The sequence below is a fragment of the Pyxicephalus adspersus genome, chromosome 11, assembly GCF_032062135.1.
Source record: "Pyxicephalus adspersus chromosome 11, UCB_Pads_2.0, whole genome shotgun sequence".
NCBI lineage: Eukaryota > Metazoa > Chordata > Amphibia > Anura > Pyxicephalidae > Pyxicephalus > Pyxicephalus adspersus.
The window spans coordinates 5007071-5027872 of NC_092868.1; the positions used below are offsets into that span (position 1 = coordinate 5007071).

Sequence of the window (20802 nt, forward strand, 5' to 3'; positions counted from 1 at the left end):
GGAGACAGGAAACTGATGGAATTAGCAAATGATGTGAAGGTAGGATGGAATTGCTCTCACCTGTACAAGTACTTGCTTGTAAGGCTTCAGAGGTTTTGCCATGACTGCTCTTATAAAAAAAGGGGTGTTGTCCTGTTCAGCAGCATATTCACCCTGGCTGGGAGAGGAAAAGTGGAGGGTTGCCATCTTGGATCCTGGTCATCCTGCTGGGGCATTGGGGGCACTATCATGGGTTCTGGCACCTTGCCTGATTGTCATTATGAGGGTAGGGGATCACCTCTGACTCAATGCAACAATCCCTGACTTTGTAAGCCTGGGGAACCATCTGTTAGTTACTACCAAGCATTGTCCTGCACTGGAAAAAATGTTGCAATTGGGCCCATGAATATGACCCCATCCCTGCCTGTATATACCTAGTACTTCTGATTATGAGGGGAATTTGACTTTCTTAATTCTTGCATGGTTAAGAGCAGGGGTCCTAAATGACCATTCACCGGGCACCTGTGCTGGTACATGGGGGTGGTAGAGAGTCCATAACCCTGGGTAAGTGCCAAATAAAATGACTTAAATCCAATAAAGGGGGTCATCATCTCTCTCTCAGGGGCACAGAGGATGGCAAGGGAACCCAGGAAAAGTAAGTATACCCAATGAGAATAAGACCATGGATCAGCATTGGAATGTATCAACTATCAAGATTTTTAGGAGGTGAAAGGTTTCCTCAGCACCAACCATATCTAGTTTGATTCGTGAGATAAACTAGATCCAAGAAGATTCGTATGGTACATATGGTGTATGGTACACATCTTACTAAAGCCCGGTTTACAGATTTGATTTTCTTCAATTTTTAGATTTTATTAATCTAGCTCAGTGGTCACAAATCTTTATAGCTCATTGACCAGTACAAAGCTAATTGTGACAATCATAACTAGTACAAGGCGGTATACCGATTAAAGGGTTTTCAGAGAAATATCAATCGACTGCATACACCAAGGGAGGGATTTTCCCATTTGATCAAGTGTTCTATTCAGTCAAAATCAATTGGAGAATTGACACAGTAGGTCAGGATTGAAGATTCCCACAGAGCAAGAAGCGTCCGATGAGTTTTTGAGAATTTCCAATTAAATTTGGTTCCATTGCAATTTTTCACAAAATATCAATACTTGAATGAACAGTGTGTTGATTGCTTTTGTGTCGTAGTACAATGATTGACTTTGAATCACATACAGCTATGGAGTTGATAATGAAAGTCGATTTGTGTAGGGTTGGCTAAAGACAGATTTTAATTTCCTACAGTGCCAGGAAGTTCTGAGCCCCCCCACATACCCGGACATGGCATATATGTGAATGATTTCTATGTAGACGTTCCACTCCAGTAACTTCTTCTCTTCAGGATGTTTGAGTCTATTAATTCATATTTAATAGATAATAAGATTTACTTTACGCCCACAGATATCAGAGCTGTCAGAATGTTGTGATCACACATGAGTAATCTGCAAACACCACAAATTCCACTCCTGTTTAGTTATAGTGAAAAAATCACTGGAAGTAGTACATTATGAAGTCTGTGAACAGGTTTCAGGGTGGGGAACATAGTATTGAGAGACAGATTCTTTTGTCATTCTCTGTCTTTAATAACATGTAAAGCTTCACTGTATTCACAGATGAACTGGCCCGTATGCACATAGCTTTAGCAAAGAACATTTAGCACCCTTTCTAAAATAATCTAATATACCATTTATTTATTTATTTTTAATTGTAGTAATTGTAGTAAAGCCCCAGTATATTTCCCAAAGATTTAGTCAATGCAAAACATTAAGCAACATTATTGTTGCTTAATTGCTTAGTTGCCTATTGTTATTTAATTTCTTAGTAAATAAACACAGATTTATATGGCCTCTCCCATGCTCTATTCTGCTTGATTGGTGCTAAAGTGCACATTAACCACTTTTTATCACATGTTCAACGACTACTGCCTTCTTTCCATCCTTGTTTCCTTACACTTTTGTTCCTCCACCCTTCTTTCCCCCCTCTTTCATTCCTTCCATCCTCATTCCCTTCCCCTTACTTACATCCCTTCCTTCCTCGTTCCCTTCTTCTTCCTTCCTTCCTTCTTTTCACCTTCCTTCCCTTCCTCCTCCATTCCTGCCTTCCTTCCACCCTTCTTCTTTATTCCTTTCTTTCTAACTCTATCACTTCCCTATACTTCCTTCTTTCCATCCTCCCTCCTTTCCTCATTCTTTCTTTCACCCTATTCTTTATACCATCATTCCTTCCTGCCACTCTCATTCCTCTCTCGTTAATTCCATCCCTTCCTCCCTCTTTTCCCTTCATTCCCTCTTTTCCTCAGTCCAAAACTTTCCTTACCTTCCATCCTTCCTTCCTCTTTTTTACTTCCATTCTTCTTCCCTTCCACCTTCATTCCTCCCTTCCATCCTCATTACCTTCCCCTTTCTTTTCTCCCTTCTTCCCTTACTCTCCCTTCCTTCCACACTTATTCCCTTACCTTTAATTCTCTCTCTTCTTCTCCCTTTCTTTCCTCTTTCCACTCTCCTTTCCTCCCTTCTTCATTCCTGCCTTCCTTCCACCCTTCTGTTCCCTTTCATTTCCTCTCTTCCTCAATCTGTCACTTCCTCTTTCTACCTTTTACCCTTCTTTCCTCCCTCCTTCATCCCTTATTTGCACCATCATTCACTTCCCCTTTCTTCCCTTCCTCCCTTCCTTCTTCTCTTCTTCTTCCTTTCTTCCATCCTCTTTTACTCCCTCCTTCCTTCCTGCCAACCTTAATTCTCTCTCTTCCTCGCTCTAGCACATCCTTTCCTCCACTCTCCTTTCCATCCCCTTCCTTTTCTCTCTCTGTCCTTTCCCCTTCTTTACACCCTCCTTCCCTCTCTCCCTCCCTTTCTTCCACCCTCTTTACCTGCTCCTTTTTTTCCTTCCACATTTATCATAGCTATCATGAAAATGACACACATTTGGTTTAGTTGACAGAACTATCACATAAAGATAGCGACTCCATTTAAAACAAAAAAAGTCACCATGAAAAATTTTCCATCCTTGTGTAAAGTTATGTGAATCCAGCCCACCATCTCCCCAGTGTTCTGTTTTCTAATGCCCGGTTGCTATTAATTTACAGTGAAGAAACTTTAAGGACTTCCAGGGGAAGATGGAATGGCGGTGGAGAACATTTCCTTTACTTTTCATTCTAATAGAAGGTAAAGAGCACTAATCCCATTCGAAAAAAGCTTTTTTACTCCCTGAGCATCATTGATTAAGTGAGATTCTCTCTGTGTTATAACCTTTCTTCTAGGTGCATTGAGTAGACATTGGGCGGCTTGGATGCCAACATCCATTTCTGCTTTTAAAGACACTTGTGTAGCCATCCCATGTAGCTTCAACTACCCAGAAGACATTCGGCCATCAGCGATCCATGGAATCTGGTACTTCAACAGTCCGTACCCTAAAAACTTCCCACCTGTGGTCTTCAAATCCAAAACAAACACAGCACATGAGATTTACATGGGACGGACAAAAATGATTGGGGATCTCCAAGAGTCCAACTGCTCCATACAGATTGACCGAGTCAGCAGTGAGCTGCAGGGAAAGTACTACTTCCGGGCGGACCTTGGGGGATATAACCAATACACTTACTCCGAGCATGCCAACCTCTACATACTAGGTAAGTGTCTCTATTTCTTTTGGGTTCCAGGGCATAAGGAATTGTACCTGGGAACATTGATTTATTTAGCAGTTGGCTAATGACCAAGAACACCTGTAACGTAGTTGTAATCCTCATTGGGTCATGCAAACACTATATGTATATATATAAGTTTTTTATCCTTTGACATTGGTATCCATTTTTCTTTCAGATGAGCCCTTTGTGGTCCAGCCTCAGGAAATAATCTCAGGCTCTGAGACGGAGATCACATGCTTGGTGGATGATAACTGCCCTGACATGAAGCCCAGGGTGACCTGGATGGACATTGAAGGGCTTGAGCATCACATGGTGTACGCTCGCCTAGAAGAGAATAATCTCTCATGGAAGCAGATATCCACCCTGAAATTTCTGCCGACCCACAAGAACAACGGGCAGCGTCTCGGATGTAGAGTCACCTATCCGGGCACAGAACTGCAGTATAAGGGATTTGTGACAATGGATGTAAAATGTAAGTAACAGCATGTCTTGTTTTATAGGTGCAGCATAGAAGCACACATGGGATGCTAAAAAATCATACAAAATATTGACTAAAAGACCACAGTAGCATGCCTTAAGTGTACGTTAAGATGACCTAAAAAGTCATGGTCCTGTAGCGTGCAATTCACGCTTTTACTGTGGCTCAGGAAGTGAGAGAACTCCCCAGTGGGATCACAGACAGCAATTCAAACTTCTAAACCCTCCCACCCCTGTCCAACAAGTATCTAGAGCTGACCTTTTAATACTGTAAGTTTTTTTTTATATAACACAAGAATATGATTGTTTCTGTCTGTTACAGACGCCCCGCGCATCATAGATATAAACTCTTCCACGGAAACAACAGAAGGCACACAGGTGGTGTTTATCTGCGTAGTTGATAGTAACCCCCCATCACGTGTTATGTGGCTGAAGGATGACATACTTTTAAAGGAAGACTACACAAGTAACCTCACCCTAGAGCTGGAGTACGTAACCTACAACCATGATGGTTTGTACTTGTGTGCTGCGGAGAATGACTATGGGAGGACCAACAAGTCCATGGGCCTGGCCGTCATGTGTAAGTAAAAAAGATGACTTTGGGGTTATGTTTGAGTGTATAACAGAAATTTTTTTTTTAGATAGATTGATCCTTAACCAAAATTCTGATGCTAGTATTTAGGTAGGAAAGGTGTCTGCTCCTGGGTATAAGTGGTATCTTTTCCCATTTAGTAGAGGTGTCTGCTTCTAGGTAGTAGAATTGTTGTCTCCTTCATAGTAGAGGTGTATTCTCCTCCATAGTGGAGGCGTCATCTCCTCGGTAGTAGAGGTGTCTTCTCCTCCGTAGTAGAGGTGTCTTCTTCTCTGTAGTAGAGGTGTCTGCTCTTAGGTAGTAGAGGTATCTTTTCCTCCACAGTAGAGATGTCTTCCCAGTAGTAGAAGTATCTTCTCCTCGGTAGTAGAAATCTCTTCTCCTCGGTAGTAGAAGTGTCTTCTTCTCTATAGTAGAAGTATATTCTTCTCCATAGAGGGATGTATTCTCCTCCATAGTTGGGATGTCTTCTCCTCAGTAATAGAGGTATCTTCTCTTTGGTAGTAGAAGTGTCTTCCTTTTGTAGTAGAAGTGTCTTCTCCTTCGTATTAGAGGTGTCTTCTCCTCTGTAGTAGAGGTATCTTCTCCTTGGTAGTAAAAGTGTCTTCTCCTAGGTAGTAGAGGTGTCTTCTCCTCGGTAGTAGAAGTGTCTTCTCCTAGGTCGTAGAAGTGTCTACTTCTCGGTAGTAGAAGTGTCTTTTCCTCGGCAGTAGAGGTATTTTCTCTTCAGTAGTGTAAGTGTCTTCTCCTTGGTAGTAGAGGTGTCTTTTCCTCGGTGGTAGAAGTGTCTTCTCTTAGGTAGTGGAAGTGTCTTCTCCTTGGTAGTAAAAGTGTCTGCTCCTAGGTAGTAGTGATGTCTACTCCTCAGTAGTAGAGGTGTCTTCTACTTGGTAGTAGAGGTGTCTTCTCCTTGGTAGTAGAAGTGTCTTCTACTTGGTAGTAGAGGTGTCTTCTCCTAGGTCGTAGAGGTGTCTTCTCCTAGGTCGTAGAGGTGTCTTCTCCTCGGTAGTGGAAGTGTCTTCTCCTAGGTAGTAGTGATGTCTTCTCCTCGGTAGTAGAAGTGTCTTCTCCTCGGTAGTAGAAGTGTCTTCTCCTAGGTCATAGAAGTGTCTTCCCCTCAGTAGTAGATGTGTCTTCTTCTCAGTAGTAAAAGTGCCTTCTTGGTAGTAGAAGTATCTTCTCCTCAGTAGTATAGGTGTCTTCTCCTCGATAGTGGAGGTGTCTTCTCCTTGGTAGTAGAGGTGTCTTCTTTAAAGGTAGTAGATATCTGCTTTTGGGCAGATATGTAGCAGCTATGTAGCAGTTATGGTATCTTTTAGGTGGTGTTGGTATCTCCTTGTTGTGATATCGGCTCACAGGCAGTATAGTATCAGACCTTAGGTAGTACCAATGTCTAGGAGGAGTTTTTGAACTACTAAAGGTTCAAGCTAAATTAAGGATCATTTTAAATACTGTTCCATGTTCAAAACTTGATACTTCTGAGATCCACAATTCTCTATAATTTTGAATCCTTGAAAAGAAACTCAAGTTAATAGGGATTGAAACTGGGCCCCTAAAAATGTGTGTTACAGAGCTGCAAATTAGAAAAATTGTGCAGAATGATTGCGAAATGAATAGAGGTAACTGAATGCGATTACACTCAAGGTTCCCTTACAGTCTGTATTAGACACTTACCAAATGTTGGTAAATATTGTACCTTTATACCAATACAACCCCTTTATTAGCCCCAATATTTTGTTTTTCAGATGCCCCATGGAAACCTTCAGTGAATGCGTCACTGGTCGCAGTTGAAGGTGAGACAGTCACCATTTTCTGCAACACACAGGGTAACCCCGACCCCATCCTCTCCATCATCAAAGACAAGCAAATCCTCAATTCTGCTGTTTTTGAAAATGAGCTGGTCTTGGAGATCCCATTGGTCACTCACGAGCATGACGGGGAATATTGGTGTTTGGCCGAAAATCAGTATGGACACAGCAACAGTTCCTTCAACCTCACCGTTGTGTGTAAGTATTTTGTATTCTCCTATATTCTATTGCTACTGAGCAGCTTTGCTTCTATGATTTTCTAAGACTACCAAAAATTTCACTACCACAGTAACAGTTCCTAGGAATGTATTTAAAATTTGAATATTGTTTTGTTCAGTGAGTGCTTGTATTATCAACCTGTGCAAACTGAGATGAGCGATTGTACTTTCATATATTTAAAAGATATCAGGCAGACATAGGCAAACATACATTTACTTTAGTTTAATTACAGGTGTCATTCTGAATTCATCCACTAGATGATGACTTTTAGGAAATCCATTCCAGGTTTGCTGGATCACTCAGCTTAACTGATGAAACAGTATCCTCTCCAGCCTTGGAGAGCTTTATTAAATCAGGCCCAATGGATCTGAAGACGCTAGATGATCTATGGAGAACATGGGTGATCCAGAAAACTTTGAGGTTTGGTGCATCACCCAGGTTCTCCCATGATATCTAGAGATGATTCTTTTTCAACAAAATTAGAGTTTTGGTTGAAATAAACTTTTTGTGTTTTCACAGTTTCCCCAATAGTTTTATCAGAATCTAAGTGTACGCTGACGAAGGACAACGTCCAGTGCATGTGCACAGTCAAATCCAACCCTGACCCATACATCATGTTTGAAATCCCCGAAAAGAACTTTACAGTGAGTGAGCTAAACACGGAATTTGTCCACTCCCAGAGAAACGGTTACATGGTGAGCAGCATCCTAACCTTGCAGAAAGAGTCGGAGCTTCCAAAAGTCGTCTTGTGTTCTGCAAGCAATCTGTACGGCAAGAAGGTCCACGAGCTCCTGTTCCAGGACTCTGGTAAGTGATGGCTGCGTTGGTCATAGAAAGAAGGTCTATGAACTTTGATGCTGCTTGCGCCAAATCCCCTTATTTATCGGAAGCCAATAAAATCTAAATACCCAGATCAGTGGGAGTCTGCTAATTTGATGATAATTCACATAAGAGGGTCTGTTTATGAAGCATTCATTGTGCTGTTCACACAGTCAATGTTTGCTGGACATTAATCTGTCTTATTGTGATCATCATCTATTTATATAGCACCAACATAGTACACCGTACCTTACATACTCACTTTTGTCCTCAAAGCTTAGAATCTAATTTTCTTTCCCTAGCTGAAAGTCTCTATGATAGTTTTGGGCATTTCTTTGGGGAAGCCAGTTTTGGATTTGGGAGCAATTCCACAAACTTGCTGCAAACTTCTTTTTCTGGTTGTCGGGTGCTGTCATTTGTCCCCTGAAGAAGCTGTTTTATCCCCGCGTTAGAACCAAAAAAATGCTTTTTACCAGTTACACATTGATGTTTGATGTGAGGTCAATGGTAATCACTGTATGCAATTACTTTATCCTTATGTATGATGTGTTATTAGTTATGTGCAATGGATCAATAAAACTTGCACTTTTTTAAAAATAGTTACACCAGAAATTTCCCACTTTGCTTCTTTGAGCATTTTTGGTCAGTTAGTACCCTGGTCAAGATTAACACTTGGTACCTTAGTGCTACAAGGCAAAAGTATTACCCACCGAATCACCACACTGCCCAATGATATCTATCTTCCCCTACTGAATATTGCTTTAATTAAAATTCAAAGGGTGAATCTTGTTATTGGAATTCTCTATCGTGTTGTATAAAGATACTCATGGACAAATCCTATTTTGAAATTTTCCAATAGTGATTGACTTTTGAATGATAGCATTCATCTATTTTTTTTAAAAGGATTCACCTTGCTCATCAAAAACGTTCAAAGAGAAATCACTCATTTATAAACAAGATTTACTCATTAGAAGACTAACTGCAATATGGAGATTCTAAAATCTAGTTACAACAATCGCATTTAAATTCAAATGGGATTCCCCCCCTTCGGCCACGTTACACATGGGGTTAATCCTTTCTACGATATTAGATGCAAATTCAGCAAACATTCACTGTGTCAATCTCACATTTATAAAAATAGACCCCATTCACCTACAGGAATAATTTTGACATGGTGATTTAGGACATAGGGATTTGATTGGGTACAATGGAACAGATTCTCTTTCTCTTTGCTCAGAGTGACTTTTACACACAGCAGATTTTCTTGATTGGTGACAATCAGATTTTCTTGTGATTGTGATTTTCTCTCATCATGATTGGTGGCCTTGGTGATCACATGATTTGGAAAGAGCTATTAATGTGGGACCTGATGCTGTTCATCACAGCAACTTCATTATTTATTGTTATGATTGCAGACATCCAGGGGTTAATTTGGGGGACCCTGCTGTGCCTGGCATGAACAGATACAATTCTTGTAGTAAGCATTTCCTCCACTAGGTGGCAGTGATGTCAGACTTGCAGCTAGGAGGTGTTGGCTCTCAGATTAACACTTTCCTCCCTGTCCACATCTCATGTTTAATAGAAATAAATGAATTGGATTTTGGTTGTTGCTGAAGGCTGTTCAACTCCTTAATAGACAAATTTAGAAGACCTGTGTAGATGTCTATCCAATAAGTGTCACCTGTAAAAGAAGTCCCTTTAATAAGGACACACATAAAAAAATGTCTGGATGCCCACACTGATACTAATTGATGAATTCCCTACATGTAAACCTATGAAATCAATGTGTAGAGTTACTGCAATGTGCACTAACCCCACAGCAGCCAATCAGATTTCACATTTGATTTTATTCCTGTGGGTTACTGCACTTTTCAGATGGCGAATAAGCTACAAATTTCAGCTGTTAAATGCAGCAGGTCAGTGTACATTGTGCTGTTCTTCCCTACATACATTTCACCGCCAGTGCTTTCTGAGAAACTGGCCGACCTCTAATACAACAACTTTGTGTTTTTTTTTCTCTTCTTGCAGACAGCTTGCTCTGGGCTAAGATCGGACCTGTAGGAGCTGTGGTGGTTTTCGTCATTCTCGTCGCGGTCGGTGGCTACATGATAAAAACCAGAGAGAAGTAAGAAATGTTGTTTTGGGCATTTGGTTCAAGTAATGAAGTATAATAACCAGGAACAACAAACATCCCTAAGCTGTAACCGGTGCCAGATATCAGGGCCAAGTCATCCTTCCTCGCCTCCCCTCTCTATAGAACAAAACAACACTGTGTGTACAATGCTCATTTATTCTCCTGTCACTGGAAACGATCACAAAAGGTAGCTTTACACAGTATAAGTATAGGCTGCCATGGTGCCACCTCCTCGGGGGCGGGGACATGACACCCTGCTTAGTCCCCAATCTTCCCTGTTGAATAACACTTGGTGTCATTATAATCTGAAAGACTGAGGACATCTTGTGGTGAAAAGAGAGTACTGCAGCATGTCAATTGATAAAATATAATGTAGGTGTATTTACAGCATTTTTTTTTTTTTTGGTGCAGAAAGACCATGACAGAAAGTTCCAGCTTCATCCAGACAGAGACCTCACCGTCATACAGCGGAGATGCATCAAAGAAACATTTAGGAAAAATAGAGGTAATTTATTTTGATTTTGTATCTGTTAGGGTGCTAGCATACTACAGATTTTTTTTAATTTAACTTTTTTTTATTAAGCCTTGATTTTAATTTAGACCCTCATCTGCCTACTATAATACACTTACCCCTGGAGGGCAGGGGCTAAATCTGATCACTCTTAATTGACCCTTTTATCAGAGCAAAAGGCACTTACCCACCTTATCTAGGGCCTCAGTTGACTGAATGGCACGTGGGCATTATGGGACCAGTCCTAAAACCGTCTCTGTGTACCCAGCCCCTTTCCTGCCTTTAAATGGGACTTTTTATGCAGCCTGCACCAAAAAAAGGGTACAGCATGCAGTTTAGCCATGACCCCATGCATGCAATGCTTTCAGTCATCTGATCTGGGATGCATGGAAAGCATTTTTGCCCTATCCCTATAGTTCCATAATCCCTGCACCAAAGGGAAGAAGTGGCTCCTCCAGCCAGAGCACCTCCTTCCCATTTGGTTCTCCTGCTGCTTTGAAATTACATGCTCCAGCATGCAACGTAGCATGCTGTAAGAACATCAACTTACATTGCAGACGCAGAATCAGGTATGTGCACCTGTGGGCATTCTGAGTTCCCAGATTCTGCTTTGTCATAGAGCTTTGTTATGATGTCAGAGCATAAATGGAACTTGTTGATCCCCAGCAATCGGAGGTCTAATGGCTTCCAGTGTGTACTATAGGGAGGTGGGGGGATAAACCACAGATCTGTAGATGGGTTCCTTCTGCCTATCTATTCTTGGGGCAGGGAATGGTCCAGTATCCTTTTCCAGGTGATCAGATCCCAGGTACAACGTTTTCTTTTTTCATTTGCATTAAATGTTTCCTCTGCAAAGCATGGGCAAGTGTATGGTAGCAGCCAAACATTTCACACCCCTCATGTCATGCGGTGAATTCATATTCCAATCATCATGTAATGCTAATGTCTCCAGACATCACCTGCCATTTACTAATCCTTCTCTTTAACAGTCAGGGGAGATCAGCTCGCTGGAAGTCAAATGATACAACAGGTGAGTAACCAACTGTCTGTGTGATGTCATAATGATAACAGCCAATTAAATGTGTTCCTAAACAAAATTCAAAACATGAATCTAAGTGACAGTTATCGGTTGCAATGTCTGTGTCTGTCCCCAGTAATAAAGGCTTTCTGTCATTATTTTCCCGTGACACCATATTACCAGAGCTGGATTTATACTTTTTTCTCCCCTAGGCCAAGAGTTTGTGTCCCCCTTCCCCCAGCAGGATTAAAGATAAAAAACTACAAAAAGCAGAAGCTACACATACCATACAGTGGTTATAGGTAGCCACCACCTTTTGAGCCCCATTAACTCTGCAATGGATACTTCCAGAGAAATGCCGCCCCCATTACCAAGGCCTTATGAGAAATCCAGCCCTGCATACTCCCCCAGTGTTGTAGCTTTTCCTATCCCCATGGATTCACCTTAATAAAAGATAAATGTCTGTATAACTTTATTAGCTTTGGATAAAGTAGCAAAAGCAACCTTTGGAAGCTTCTTGTCCCCCATAGCATTGCAGGGCCATAGTAGAAACCCAGCCTAAGGGAAATCTTAGGGTCCCTTACTTGATGGCACTCAGTGTTCCCACTTTAGGCTTTCTGTGTGTTACTCATTGTGTTCCTTATGAATAATATTTTTGTAGTTTTGTCCGACTGTGAATAAATAAATAATTTGTGTCTTTTCGTGGTGCATAATCTTCAGTGTTTGTTTTTGGAATTGTACAGCTCGTGACTTCTAAAGGACACAAAGTACAGCTATGATACATCAGCCACATAATTTATGTTCATGTAATAGAAACATAACAATTGTAATAATGTCAGCCATGCACATAGAAATATGTGATTATTCTAGGTTCAGGGAGTCTCAAACAAGCATTGTACATCATTGATATAATAAGATAATAATAATAAGATGCTGTATTGCATTTCACTTGCAATCGTTTTTTTTTATTATTGTATTACAGTGATATGGACAGGTATACAGCCGTTACAGGTACATATACAGTTATTTCTGCCATTGATCAAAAGCAATCAACAGAATCTGCTATGGCCAATCAGAAAGATGCAATCGATCATTAGCTGACCTTAGAGCTCATTGTTACTCGCACATTTCTATGCAGAAAGTCGTGTGTTAATGCAATGTCCAGCAATGAACATGACATGCTTGGATCACTGTGTGGCCATTGACTCCTTATGACACCGTAGGGGCAATCCAGTGCTCTATCATGGCCTCCATAGCAATGCATGTCAGTTCACTACCATATAGCATGCATGGCCTGCCTATTCATATGTGTAGGCTGTGGAATGGCAATGCGTATGCATTTATGCAGGAAAACTCAACAGATAGTGGGAGCTGGTCATAAATTAATCATATTGAGGAGCTTCTGCTTTGTGATTTTTGATCAAATTTGAAAGGGTTGATTGAATGATTTATAATATCTATCTATAGGATGGAAAAGGCAAGTCCACAGCTTTATTCACATTTTATGAATATAGTTAGTAGTATAGATTATATTAAGTTTGAATGTGTATGTGGGGCCAAAAATTTCCTTATATAGTTTTGGGTAAAAACTGGTCAAAACTCCCCTTAACCTTTATTTTTTATACGTTTTTATATATTTCTAATACAATAACAATGGTCACCAATAAAATAAAAAGGTAAGTCTCCTTGTGGGGACACAGACTGCAAAAAACATGATCCAGTAGGTTTTCTAACTTTACCTGTCCTGTTGGGCAGATCTTCAACACTTTTTAGGTAGCGTCAGAGATTGCCCACCCTACCCCTCCCATCCCCTGTATATTCCCACTTGTATCTCTATAATGTGCTACCTCAATAGTCCATATAAATGTGTGGAAATAGAAAGGGGTAGGACAAGCCTTGACCTGGAAAAGTAAGAAAGGCCCAACGGAGACTGAAGCAATTAAAACTTGAGCCTCTAGGTGTCAGCACTGTACCTGCCTGTATCACATGACCTATAAGCCTTCCCACTAGTTTCCCCCAAATATAAATGGGGCAGACTAACACATTATATGGGTCTTGGAGTCAAGGTTGCTAGGCTTAGGGGCATTTATAAGCCATATGTCATTTTTACTTGTGTTTCTCAAACTTTTTAACATTGAGGAACTCCTTGAGTTAACTTTCAGGAACCCCTGCTATACGTACTATACCCACTGCTCGCAGTATTTTAGCTTGGTGGTCAGGGGGAAGAATTCCTCTTACATTGCTGGCCAGGGGGAAGAATGTTACCCTTTACCCTTGGGGTCACCTAAACTGACCTGAGTCAAAACTCAAGGGACCCCTATCAACCTCTAGAGGAACCGTAGGGTTCCACAGAACCTTGGTTAAGAAACACAGTTTTTGGACTACTGTTTGCTGTATTGTCACCAACCAATCAGAATTACTTTCCTTTACGTTGAGCACAGTAATGTGAGGTCACACTGGTTGTCAAGTTGCAATGGGATATAGGGTGCCAGTATTGGAGCTCACCACTTGGACCTAGTCTAACCCTTTGGGCCATCTGGAGCTCCTCCTGTGTTGGTTAAGACTGACAAGTCACAATAAGCCATGTCCTCTCTCTCTCTTTTGCTTTGGTAGCCTTCAACCACTGAGAGGGACTTGAAAATGGCGCACAGGGAGGTGGTTCTAGAAATTATGACCCGCGTATGCAATAGGGATGGATCCATGTAGAAGCCAAAGCTACGCCATCTTTGATAGAGCATGGATCTGCAGTGAGTGTCTAGGGGTTAAAACTTTTATTTACAAAGGGGTATAAAAGAGGTGTAATATTCTTACTAACATTAATTATTTTGTGTAGACATTTACTTGCACCGCTTTCCCCCCCAGTAGGATAAACAACATCTGTGTATTGTTTGGTGAGACCTAAAGAGGTTCTGTGGGTCAAAAAAGCTTTGTTGCATGAACCATCTCTTGCTTGTATATAAATGCAGCTCCCATCCAATGGAGAATGTTCTGCCAGTTTTTACAAAGTGTTAAAAAGTCAAGCTGGTCACCAATAACCCCCTCCAGAAAGACCAGCCCTAGGATGTCCCCCAAATTCCGGATTATGAGCCAGTTGACCTTGATTAGTTGACATTCTTCTACGTCTTACCATCTAGTCCCTGGAAGAGGAGGTTATTGTGGTTCTCAAGCTTTTTAGATGGCAATTAAGCCTTACCTATCTTATTTATCGTAGATGGCAATTAAGCCTTACCTATCTTATTTATATCATCAGTGAAAATTAAACTTCATACAAGACACACATCAAAGCCAAACTAACCCCAAAGTGGAACAAAGCAACTGAATACAAACCATGTATGTGGTGGGCACAACATCTGTTTATAGGTCAAATGTGCTTAAACACTGCACTACATCTCATATTCTCAGCCAATGGGAAGGTCAATCAGATGTGACCATGTGACACCCAAATGTTGACCTTTTTTTGTTCTTTATTTTTTTCCAGAATCGGTTCCTCAGCATTTCAGAAAGGATCCTACTGAGCAAGAGGCATCAATCCAAACCCATGGACTCTGAGTATGCAAATATTGACTTTTCAAAGAGGAATGTTAAGGACATTTACACCTCCCCAGAGGAGTTGACGGAGTACGCAGAGATCCGGGTGAAATGACGGGCGCTTATCTAACAGCACAAATACCCCCCTTTACCCAAACACTGAGAAACCTCAAGAGCCTGGAGTGATTTATTACATTGTGTGTGCATTGCCTCGGATAACGGAACTATATGCAAGAATCTGTTATAAATGTATAACAATTGAACTTTTTTCTTTTCTTTTTTAGCTGTGCCCCTTCAGCTTCTCTCCACATTTTTACTGGTTTTCAGGGGTGATTTGTACCAGTATAGGCCCCATTTAGTCAAAGAACGTTAGCCACGCACGATGCAACATATGGCAGCTTTAGGAGAGATGCCAAGCATACTAAAGGGGGTGAAATATTTTTGTATAAAGTCCTGCCCACAAATAGCTTAATCCAAAAATGATGTACCTAAGCCTATAAACCAATCAAAATGTGGAAGGATAAGACAAAAGAAAATGTCATCTACTCAACCATCATTGCAGATTCTTACCTACTTCAGTTCTGTATATTACTAGGATAGTCCACACCAGCGCATGCTTAAAAGTGCATTATTCATAGCGGTCTCTGATATTTCCATTCACCAAGGTCCACCAAATAACGTCTCCAGGCCTGCACCCATTTTTTAAAATCCCCTATTACCCACAATCCTTTGTGCTGTTAGATGAGAATGAACGGTAATTTCTTGTGGCCACAATGTGTCATCTCTTGCACTGACTTGCTGGATAAAATAACTTATAGGCTGATAATGATCTATTCTTTTATTCCCAATAACTAGGTTTCTAAATAAAGTCAACTGACTCCCCTAGAGGGGAAATTACATCTTACAATCCAATATATTGCATGAGATTTTAGTTAATAATGATAAAATCCCTGCCAACCATTTCTGTAGACATTGGGTAGATTTTTTTTTACTTCCTGTGTAGTCTCTGGGACAGGAAGTCAGCAAAAGCTCCCCATGATGGTTTACAGACTGTAAAAAACCTTTTGATATTTTTTTTAAGTTTTGGAACTAGGTACTAGAGCTGTACTAGATTTTAATTAAAGTGAAGGGTGAGAATCTCTCTCAGGTTTCTATTACTGGCTTAGGTTTCCTAATTTCCTGTTTGTTCTAAAATATGACAGAGGTAAATTAGAACCTGGTAATGATTATAATCCTTCCCTACTCTAAAGGGTCAAACTACCCATAAATGGTATTTTAGTTAGAAATCATGTCTAGACTTTCTGGCTTCTTGGGGTCTCCAGTGATGTTCCTGACCTGAAACCAAAGTTTGTTGACGATTGCTCATTACACTTATATGAGCTGATTTATCATCCAACTATAAAACTATGGGCATTAATATGGGGTTGGTCATCTTCTATTTACATCCGTGGTAGGCCTCAATCTTCTGGCAAGCCTTTCCATAAGAAAATGGAGGGTGTTTGTGGCAATTTGTGCCCATTCAGCCAGAAGAACCTTTATGGGCTCAGTACTCATGTTAATTGAACGGTCCTGGCTCACAAATGGGGCTCCATCTCAAAAGGTTCACTTATGTTTGAGGTCAGGGCTTTTACAGGCCACTTAAGTTCTTCTTAACCAAACTGGTCAAACCATATCTTTATGGAGCTGGCTTGGTACACAGGAGCACAGTAATGGTGGAACAGAAAAGATGCTATTACCATACCGCGACCACAAGGAAGATCACAATTGTCCACAATGTCTTTGCATGCTGTAATATGAACAGTCCCCTTCACTTGAAAACACTTTTAATTCATCATTTTGAGTTGTTGCTCTTTTTATGTACTTCTGCAATGGACTTCACACCTCTTGGAAGAGCAGCCATAAGATTATGAAGGGTGTCTGGGGCAATTTGTGACCTTTCAGCATGAAGAACATTTCTGAGGTCAGGTACTGATGTCAAATGAGAAGCTCTGGCTCATAAATAGTGCTCCAATTAATTTCAAAGGTGTTTCCCATGGTTGAGGTCAGGGTTCGGTGTAGGCAATTTAAGTTCTTAACCAGACTGGTCAAACCATGTCTTTATGGAGTTGGCTTTGTACACCAGGGTACAGTCATGGTGGAACAGAAGGGGGTCTTCACCAAACTGTGACCACAAGGTTGGAAGAGCCCAATTGTCTACTATTTCTTGCTGTAGAATGAACTGACTTCTTCACTGGAAACTTTACCTTCATCACTTGTAGTTGGTTGTCTTTATATTTTCTTCACTCAGGGAAGGATCTCCATAAGATTATAAAGGGTGTTTGGGGAAATTCGTATCCAATAAGCCAAAAGAACATTTATGAGGTCAGGTATTGATGTCCGATGAGAAGATCTGGCTCACAAATGGTGCTCTATTGATCAAGGTTTTAGTAATGAGGTCAGGTTTCTGTGTAAGCCACTTGAATTCTTCTTAACCCAACTGGTCAAACCATATCTTTATAGAGCTGGCTTTGTACAGTCATGGTGGTACAGAAAAAAGATCTTCACCAAATCATGACCAAAAGTTTGGAAGAGCACAATTGCCATTTGCTATTGCTATTTTTTGGATGCCCTTCAATGGAAACCCCTGCATTTTGATAGAGGTCTACATACATTTGGCCATATTGTATTGCTTTTGGTTCAGTTTCCTTCAAGTGTTGGATGTTCCCACTATCCCCTCCTCTTGTCTCCATCATACAAGGAAAGGAAATATGCAAGTGGGGTTTGACTGGTCTTACCAGCCATAGAAGACATTCTAGATTGAAGACTGAAGACTTAAGGGCCAGAACAATGTACAAAACAATCTGTGGTTAGTTCTCCACACACTAAAATACCAAATCTGGGTGTATTGACCCCTTTAAAGAAATCATCTAAGTTTATGTACATAGGAGTTAATTATATTTATTTTCATAACCCTATCAGAGACTGGGGGGGCTGGATGGTTCTTTGTTTATATAAATTTATCAGCCTTATTTATTATAGTGCCTGGTATGAGAACTCTGTTGTGCCCATCGATTCCCTTGCTTTTGCTCTTCCAGTATTTAAAAAAATAATTTCCTTAATACTTGCTATGGATTACAGCAGTATAATCTTTTCACCATGCTTTTAGATCAGCCAAGCTCAAAGGAAAGCCGTAACAATTGGGCTTATACAAGAGTTCTACTTTACTTTTCTGCTTTCTCATGTGCTGGAAGTCAGTGTTATCAGTGGGCAAGGTCATGCAATTGTAAGGGGCCTCTCAGTTGTAATTTAAAAAAAAATTAAATAGGCCAATATACTTTTTTAAAATCCCCATACTGTTGTAGTAAGAATGAATTTTCATATTCTTGGGTAAGCCTAACCATGACTGGTTCACTTTAATAACACTGTCCATTGAATAATGCTTTGCAATAACTTTTGGCAGCCAATCAGCAATTGGCATATGAAGATCGGTTTCTGGTCACGTGCCACAGGTTACTGCTCATTATTATCATTTACACCATTCAATAAATAAGACTAATAAAGTAATTTTATAACCTTGGATGTACACAACTGGTGCCTCCATCCCACTGAGTAATTGATAATTGATTTTTAAGGTCTGCGATTTATTCCTGAACTCCTCCTGATTTTTGTAACCTCTTGCTTGATGTATATTCCTGTAAACAAGATAACATCATTATTATTGTTATACAGATTTGAAAGGTTCACATAATAAACCTGTATATATTATGAAAGCGGCTGTTCATGTTGGTGACCCCAGTTCAAAACACAATAAAGTTCTAGAAACTTTACTGTTGATGCATTTTTCATTTGGTTGTGTAAGTAGGACCCATTCTGTACTGCCACACATAGTCATTAGAGGGCAATTGCTAATTATTATATTTAAATAAGGCTGAACTTTAGTCCACACAAATCTATGAACACCTGCAAAACAAAGGATTCCCAGAGCACAATGGGTTTTTAAAAGAAAAACCACAGCAGTATCTGGCTCCTTTAAGGCAGGGCTTTCCCGGATTAAGACCTCAAACTAAACTAAAGAGTTTGATAAGCGTTGGGGAGGTTGGGAGTGTTACTGTTGTTATTCTTTCTATTGTGTGCCAACATTTTAACTTTTGATATTAGCCCCTTAGACATTTTTTTACAAAAAAGTAGCAAAAGAGAGGCTGGAAATCATGTGCTACCTGAAAATGTGAATACAAAATAATAAAATGGAAATAAACAAAAAATATGTAAGATTGAAGAGTCACTATAGGGATTTCTGCAGTGTGTTACATTATTTCCCCTGCTAAAATTATTTGGATTAAGTTAACAATCATTCATTTTTAATGGCAAATCAATGCACATAAACCGGATTTGTAACTTTTTTTTGGAATGTACAGCTCCCCAACATACAGGAAAGAAGAGTTTTTTTTTGGCAGCAGATAAATTAGATCTTAACATGCCTTCTGCCAAAATAATACAAACTGAAGCTTAATTACAAGGACAGAAAAGGCCATGTGAGGGTAATAATGTTTTACAATTCTGGCAGCACCTGCTCTTCTCTCTAAATCCTGGGATGAGCAAATCTACAAATCCTTTTTTTAAAATTCACAGAACTCTAACTTAGCAGTGAACCCTTATTGAAGTGTATAGGGGTGAATCCTAGTACTAAACTTTGGCCAATTTGGGGGAAAATCATTGTCTGAAAAGGTTACTACCAATGGGTGAAAAAGCTGAAAGAAATGTAATAAACAACTGTATAGCAAGAAGAAGTACCTTATGTGACTTTGAGTGCAACATGTAAAAAACAGGGGAAATGGGGAAAGAAAAACTATGCTGGACCCCAGTCCCATTCCTCCAAAATTAGGTTTTATTGTGTCTTCTGGTAGGCCCCTGGTCCCTGCCGCCTTTCAAAAAAATGCCCCTGAGCTAGGAAAGCTTTTCTTACTTTCTCTGGTGAGTCTTGAATCTGACTTTGTTAGCTACACCCAATTTTAGAATAACATAGTTTGGGTGTTGAATTGATTTTTAAACTTTTGCACTTTTACCCAAGTGGAGTTATTTCAACCCAAAACAAAGCTTTGTTTAGGTAGTTTTGGCTGCCACACCTGATCTTTTTAATTTATCAAGTGGTTATGGGCTTGAAATGTCTGGTGGAAGTAGCAACTACAACAGATACAGTGTTAAGACCCTAAATTTCATATAAATTGGCTATATGCTTTGGCAAGTATGCACTTTGTAGACGTTAGCTAGTGCCGAGGTGGTACGTGAGCAGCTGAATAGACAGCAAGCAGAAAGGGAAAGGCAGGCTGGTATACCTTGCAATAAAAATTTGAGTGCATTATCAGAGAGACAATAGCCACAAGTATTGTTCAGTGGCTGGACAGAAAGAAGAGCTTGGTTAGGCCATAACATAAAAGGAAAAGACAGGACATGTTTTAGCTTTTGATTTGAATGGTAATACATGAGAGACAATAGCCACAAATTTTATTCAGTGGCTGGACGGTAGGAACAGCTTGGTTAGGCCATATTATAAGAAGAAGGGAATACAAGGCAGGTTTAAGCTTTTAAATGAATTAAAGGGAAAAATTCGAGAGAAAATAGCCACAAATATTATATAGTGGCTGGACAGAGTAGCTGCAGATGCCATCAGACATCTGCTGTCATTTAAAGCTCCACTACAGTAGCCGTTTCAAAGTCCAGTTTATTGAAATCAACTTTTTCAATACAACCCATGCCATATAATTTAGCAGAAATGTAATGGTCTGGATGGCCTCATAGTGAAAGATCCTCAGAAGCCATTTATTTTAAGTTTGTTTTTACTTGTTAGTTTTGTATTTTGTATTTTATTTTCATGTTTATTTATATTTGTTTTTTCCTCTTTGACTGATTATGACCAGGGCTCTGGAGGCATAGTGCATACCTGCATGGTAAAAAGCTATGACCATTGGCTGCCTTCCCTTCTACAACACGAGAAAAGCCTGCAGACATTGGGTCATAGATGTATTGGA

General features: G+C 40.1%; 1 protein-coding gene across 4 annotated transcripts in view; it reads left to right on the forward strand.

Moving 5' to 3' along the window:
* The window catches only part of LOC140340667 (myelin-associated glycoprotein-like), a 45979-nt gene extending 27376 nt beyond the window's left edge, over nt 1-18603 (forward strand). For 3 of the 4 annotated variants that reach the window (XM_072425992.1, XM_072425991.1, XM_072425994.1), the window contains 9 exons: nt 3134-3212; nt 3308-3676; nt 3867-4163; nt 4491-4748; nt 6506-6766; nt 7307-7594; nt 9635-9731; nt 10152-10245; nt 14748-18603. In XM_072425992.1, the coding sequence (XP_072282093.1) occupies nt 3164-3212; nt 3308-3676; nt 3867-4163; nt 4491-4748; nt 6506-6766; nt 7307-7594; nt 9635-9731; nt 10152-10245; nt 14748-14912 (1878 nt within the window). In that variant the 5' untranslated portion in view covers nt 3134-3163 and the 3' untranslated portion in view covers nt 14913-18603. Of the gene's footprint in view, nt 1-3133; nt 3213-3307; nt 3677-3866; nt 4164-4490; nt 4749-6505; nt 6767-7306; nt 7595-9634; nt 9732-10151; nt 10246-11240; nt 11282-14747 lie in introns of all 4 variants that reach the window. The other variant, XM_072425995.1, reaches the window with a different exon arrangement.
* Nucleotides 18604-20802: the final 2199 nt, after the last annotated feature.